Below are 6,407 nucleotides of genomic sequence, written 5' to 3'. Positions count from 1 at the left end.
ACCAATATAAAACAGGTGTTCTTCCAATTAGGCTGCAAAAATGGAAATGCACTTTACACCACCTTATGCTTTTGAGGATAACTTATTTATTGATTTATTTAAGGAAACCTTACCTGACCTGACATATTTTTAGTTTACAATGCGGTGTGATACAAATCTAGTTATACTGTAATGTCTTACAGTGTATAAATAATATTGTTTGTTTGTGTGTCCCAATAATTGTCAGGTACGGTATCTTTTGCTACCATTTAAAACCTTTTCTGTGTGTTGTACACAGGGTTCTGGAACCAAAGATAAAATTTTGATTCGAAATATTGTGTCCCGATCAGAAATTGACATGCCTGATATCAGGACCCAATACAAGAGGATGTATAACACATCCTTGCGCCAGGCCATTTTGGTAATTATGATATCTTCTCTTTTCCAAATGAATACAAATGTTCTGTGCATTGTAGTGTATATTTTGTCAGCCTACTATGATAACTGAGTAAAATGTAAAAGCAACAGTGACCAATATCAGAGGAGACCTAGCTCTAAAATGTACTGTATTATAAATGACCATTGGGTGACGCATTTCACTAGGTTGTAATTTACTAAGCTATAACAATTATTCTATTTTCAGAGCTGGTACTTGTAACCGCAATAGCCAATGAGAGTTTAAAACATGGATGAAAATAACAATCCCTAGAGCTAGTGACACAACATGGTTATAGCTTGGTTAACAACCCTTTTTTTTTTTTTTTTAATGGACAACTTTCTGACATAAACATACCTTGAGCTAGTGTAACTAGGCAAGGTTTAACAGAGAACATAAATATCCATACATAGGTACAGGGGCGTAACTAGAAATCACAGGGCCCCGTAGCAAAATGTTCTATGGGGCATTGTGATTTCTAGTTCCGCCCTTTGCATAGCCCACCTGAGATCCCACACAGCCCACTTGAGTGACCCTGCAGAGCCTACTATAGACGCTCTATGGTGGGCTCTGCAGGGTCTCAGGTGGGCTCAAAAACTGTGGAACCAGCACACGATCTTCCAAAGAAATTCTAATTTTATTGCACATGCATCTGTACAAAGCACAACCACTTAATGGTTGTCTTTTGTACAGATGCATGTGGAATAAAATGTTAATTTCTTTGGAAGATTGTGTGCTGGTTCCACAGCTTTTGAGCCCATTACTCCGGAAGAGGAGTCATCCGTGCCGAGTGTGGATTGCGGGCATGCATAACAGGGGTGAGCTGTGCCCTTTGTGTTTTCAGTCTCATATGGGCTGGTCACACCCCTGCACACCTCCTCTGCTGCCGCCGCCGGGCCCCAGCCTCCCCCACCGAAAGCTGTTCGCTGTCACTGACTCAGCAGCGGCTGTGAGGAGGAATGTGTGGCTGCACAAAGACCGCAATTAATTTAGCAATTATAAAGCTGTTGACAGAAACTGGTGACAAAGCATGCGTGTCACTAAAACACAAGAATACAATGGAATATTTATGAACAGAAAGATGTACAATTTTGCATGCCTATCTGAGGCAGAAGACTAGTTAACCATCAGACAGGAATTAAGAAATTCAACAAGTGGTATTGTTTTAAATAGTGGAAGATGGAGTGGGGATCATGTACATCCTGTGTAAATGCCATTGTATCTTGGGGAAACAATAGCAAATTTAAACCTTTAATTTACTTTGTCTCCAGTAAATACCTGTTGGTGGATGTTGGTCACTGTTGACATTACGTTTTGTCCCCATTCTGATGCAAACAGACATCACTTATACATTAAAGCCACTTTACCACTTCAACTTTTTTTTAAAACAACTGCCTGCAAAGTAGCAAATTAATACTTATCTCACCTGTTGCCCTTCCCCTGAATAACACTCCAAAGCTGATCTGCTGTTTCCCCCACTTCACTCTGTGGTTCCTTCCACCAGCCCCTACAATTTTACTGTATTCAACACTTGCTTATAATTGTCTCAAGTTAACAGAACCCCATATGTTCAAGTCTGAAAAAAGTGGCACAAATTAATGAACAGAAACATATGTGCTTGTTTTGCTTTATTATTTGTATTATTTGCTATTCTCTTCTATTTTTATTTATAGGATGACACCAAAGGAGATTATGAAACCATCTTGTTGACTCTTGTTGGAGGTGCTTAAATAATGCTTGACCAGTTCAAAGCTGATGAATATAGTGGCCACCTCCATAACCATGCATATCCTCAATATCGCAAAGACCATTAACATTCCAGTTTAATAAAATTGCTTACATGTGTTTTTTCTGGTGCTTTATTTGAAATTTGTTATATATTATGTTATGACTATATATTTTAATTCAATTCCTTGTGTGGTCTTTTGTAAAGGGAAGAAATATACAGTATATACATCATCATAGTACAGAAGCCACTTTGCCATATCCAGGTTTTTGTTTCTATACTATATACAGGTCTCAAAATTTCAAGTCCTGAGCTACTAGCCAGGCCTTAAGAGTCACTAGCCACCAGTTGCCCCACCTAACCCTTACCCTGCCCCGGCCTTAACTCCGCCCCTAAACACACCCTCTTAAATAATCTTATGATAATTCTTATCTTATGATAGTTGCCGCTTGTAAGCGGCAGATTGGGGATTGCTGCTGCATGAAAACGCAAGTTCCTGACACAGGAATCTCTAATCACACCTGAAATATACTGTAGGTGTGAATGGGGCCTAATATAACCATACACTAAAGGTGTCCATACACCTGCCGATTATCGTACAACAGTTGTGGGTGATCCCGCGATCGTACGATAATCGGCAGGTGTATGGGCAGCGTGCAACCGCTTCTACTGTAAGGTCGTACGACTTTCTTCTTCCAAGCACGCTGGAAAACCTGCCGAAAGTCGTACGATTTTTGGCGGGTTGGTGGCGTGGTCGGAAAACGAATGCGGCACAACTGTATTGAGTTAATAAATAACAAATATTTTCAAATTTGAAATTGCGCCTTTTTGCGAAAAGGTAAAAATATGAAGGTACGCAAAACTGTAAATAAGCGACTTATGTTAAAAATCGTTTTTGCACTGTTGTGGTGTTTGTGTTGTGATAAAATGATACAGGTGTATATTTAATTGCAACACAAGGTATCACAACGCATGGCAATGCAACACAAAACGTTGCCATGCGCTGCCACAGTTAAATGAATGTTTTTTTAAGTAAAACAAAAAAATCACGCACTGTGATGCTTTCTAACAACGCACTGCAGCACATGTGCATGGCATAATACACCACAATATGGTGCACGTGTATGTTATGTGTGTGGGGGGAAAGGGGGTTGTGCTTTTTTTTAATTAGTTTTTGTTTACACCTTTTTTATTTTTTAATATTTTGGTGTTTTTTTTACATTTTTTAATATTTTTTTTTTTTTTTAAATAGAAAAAGAAACACAGAGTCCTCAATTTCTTTTTCTGCAGCCTCAGCACTTAATGAAAGGGAAGTACTCAGTACAGAGGCTTCCCATTCATTCAGAAACTGGTGATAGTAAAATATTTACTATCACCAGTTTCTGAATAGGGAGAAGCCTTTGAAGTGAGTGTTTCCCCCATTGAGAAAATCATGAATGAACAGAAAGTGATGTAAGGGGTGATGCAAATCACTCCAGTGTTTGCTCTGCAAAGAGGATCAGTAAATATCACTGATATTTACAGATCCTCCGCTAATCCGGAAACTGACAGGATGACACGATCTCCTCACCGCTCGGCCATCCTGAAACTCGTGGATTCTCCTCACCAGCCGCCGCTCGCTCTTCCGCCCCCCGCCGGAGATTTGACAGCTATTAATTTAAAGGGGACAGTCCGGGGAACAGTTCTACTATAAGTTCATGGTCGCTAAAGTGACCATGAGCTCATAGCAGAACTGTAAATGCCACGTCCGTAAGGCATACAGGCCTGGCCAGCTGGGAACAGTTTTGTTCCACCGTATGCCTTTACGGCGGTATCAGGGAAAGGGTTAAACATTTGATATCTTTTCTATTTTCTGTTGTGAATAAAATATGGGTTTATGAGATTTGCGAATCATTGCATTCTGTTTTTATGTAGATTTTACACAGCGTCCCAACTTTTTTGGTATTAGGGTTGTAAATGCATGCCTGTCCCCTGTCCTCATTGTAGTGTTCTGTGCAAGCGAAGGTGAACCCAAGATGAGCAACTCACGGGCAAGCTGCTGGAGCCCAGAAAATGGTCCAGCTGTCCCTCTAGTTCTAGACGAGGTGACGAGTGGTGACGTTGCTGGATGAGCCAGTGACCCATGAGAAAAGGACAAAGGATCCTGAAGATTCAGCTTCAGTGGAATGCATTCCTCCTGGTGCTGTCATGCTGGGTCAGCATGCCTGCAGAGGGCTAAGAAGAGAAGAGACCCCCCGAAGTACCCCCCTATTTAGCGACGATTGGCCTAGCAGCACATGTGTTGTCCTCTGCCCCACCCCCTCAGACACAGGACCCCCGAGAGGGGGTAGGGCTGCCTGTAGAGGACCTTCAGCCACGAAGCAGACCTTTTGGCATCCAAATGTCCAATTCTCCCACAGACTATAAAGAAGTCACCTAGGCAGCCCCTATTGGTCCCAATGTTGATGATGGCCTGGCAGAAACGCATGGAAGAGAGGCTGCAGAGCCCTGTGAGATCTATGTATTGCCCCACCCCCAACTCCTGGGCAGAAGCCCTAGCCCTTGCTCAAGACTGTGCTGCATGAGTCATGTCCCTCCTCCACCCAGTGCTCCAATGGGAACTTTACAATTTGATCCATGTCGGGAGCCTGGTAGCTGACAACTGCTGATTTGGATTTTACATTTTGTGGATAACCTGAGACTGGATTTATTAGCTACAAGCTTATACTGACCTCATATCATCTGGGGTCCTGCCATCCAGTGAGTGGTCATTTATACAGTATGTGCTAATATTAATAAAGATGCACTGTCAGTCACGTACCTGGTAAGAGACCGAAAGGTGAGGAGGCTTCTCTTGCGACTCTCGCCCTTCCACCCCTGGGGATGGGAACAGGGAGCAGATGGACAGCGAGGAGCACGAGCGCCCCTGATGGGAACCAACACTGTGTAGTCAGCAAGCTGGAGGTCCACCGAGTAGACAGCATGGGAGCAGGAACGAGAGACTGGAGCATGGTCAGGAAGGCCAGAGGTCGGAGCCAGCTGGGCAGCAGAGTACACATTCGGGAGGCAGAAGGCAATGTCCAGGAAACGGGCCAAAGTCATTGGCAGGTGCTTTGCTTCATCAGCTTATTTGGGGGTCCCCAGGTGACATTAGGAGTCTTAGAGACCTATGATGTCACCATAAAGAGGGCCTGTCTTTGTGTATTAACTTGTTAGCCCACTATGTGGTAGCATAAAGAGGACCTGTTTTAAGTGTAAAAAAGAAAAAAAGTTTAAAAAAAAATTAGTCTCATATTAAAAAAAAAAAAAAAAACACCAAAAAATTATTTAAGTCCCCGCCCCCACATGTATGCACATATAAACGTGTCGGGTGCGCCTTTGTGCGAAAACAACAATTACGCCACACATGTTAATGAGCAATAATTCTAGGGCCATCAATCACTGATAACACCAAACTGATAAGCAGTAGAAACTTTTAAAGCATCGCTTATGGGCAATTTTAGGCATGGTAATTGTTTGCGATTTTGCGGGTGCGTGCAATTTTAAAGCTTGGCATGTTTGGTGTCTATTTACCCGTTGTGACCCCCATCTTTAATATGTTACCAAAAAATTGGGTGCTGATAAATGTTTTATTAACATAACATAGGGAAAACAAACATTTTCTGTACTTTTTTAGTTATATAGTAAAAAATAAAAACCCTGGTGGTGATTAAATACCACCATAAAAAAAGCTCTATCTGTCCCTAAAAAATTGTATAAAATTAATTTCAGTACAGTGTTGCATGACGGAATAAATGCCAGTCAAAATGGCCTGGACAGGAAGGGGATTTAATACCCCATTCAGCAAGTGGCTAAATAGGTTTATATGGAAAATTAATATTAAGACGTTTTATGCCTCTTTACCAGGACCTACACAAACGGCTAATAGCCTTGCTACTAGATATATACATAGTGGACTGAGGAATAATTCACATTCACGTTTAATGCATAGGGACTCTCACTCCTAGTGCTGCCATATTGAACAGAATTATATGAAAAAGACATAGGGGTCTATTCACGAAGCTGCCGAAGGATCTGGCCGTAGCTCCGGCCGATCCTTCGGCTAGCTTCGGTCCCATGACCCCTTTGGTTCAGTAGAACATAAGGGGTGCTGTACGGGCTATTCACAATAGCCGTACAGCTCCCGATCATGGCCGAGCGGCTCAGCCGACCCGAACGCATATGCATCGGCTCGGCTGAGCCGTGCTGAAAGCCGAAGCTGGTCGAGCGGCCGGCCATTGGCCGGCC

At 42.4% G+C, this 6,407-nt stretch overlaps 1 protein-coding gene across 2 annotated transcripts in view; it reads left to right on the top strand.

The window, feature by feature from the left end:
- The window catches only part of LOC108791717 (annexin A1-like), a 34,083-nt gene that overhangs the window by 26,015 nt on the left and 1,661 nt on the right, over window positions 1-6,407 (top strand). The window contains exons 11-12 of one of the 2 annotated variants that reach the window (XM_018562278.1): window positions 278-400; window positions 2,089-2,159. In XM_018562278.1, the coding sequence (XP_018417780.1) occupies window positions 278-400; window positions 2,089-2,145 (180 nt within the window). In that variant the 3' untranslated portion in view covers window positions 2,146-2,159. Of the gene's footprint in view, window positions 1-277; window positions 401-2,088; window positions 2,168-6,407 lie in introns of those variants that run through there. The other variant, XM_018562277.1, reaches the window with a different exon arrangement.

Source organism: Nanorana parkeri, unplaced genomic scaffold (assembly GCF_000935625.1).
Source record: "Nanorana parkeri isolate BGI_ZX_2015 unplaced genomic scaffold, ASM93562v1 scaffold569, whole genome shotgun sequence".
In the NCBI taxonomy this organism is placed as follows: domain Eukaryota; kingdom Metazoa; phylum Chordata; class Amphibia; order Anura; family Dicroglossidae; genus Nanorana; species Nanorana parkeri.
The sequence above is the reverse complement of the archived record's forward strand: the minus strand, read 5'-3'. Positions and strand labels throughout refer to the sequence as shown.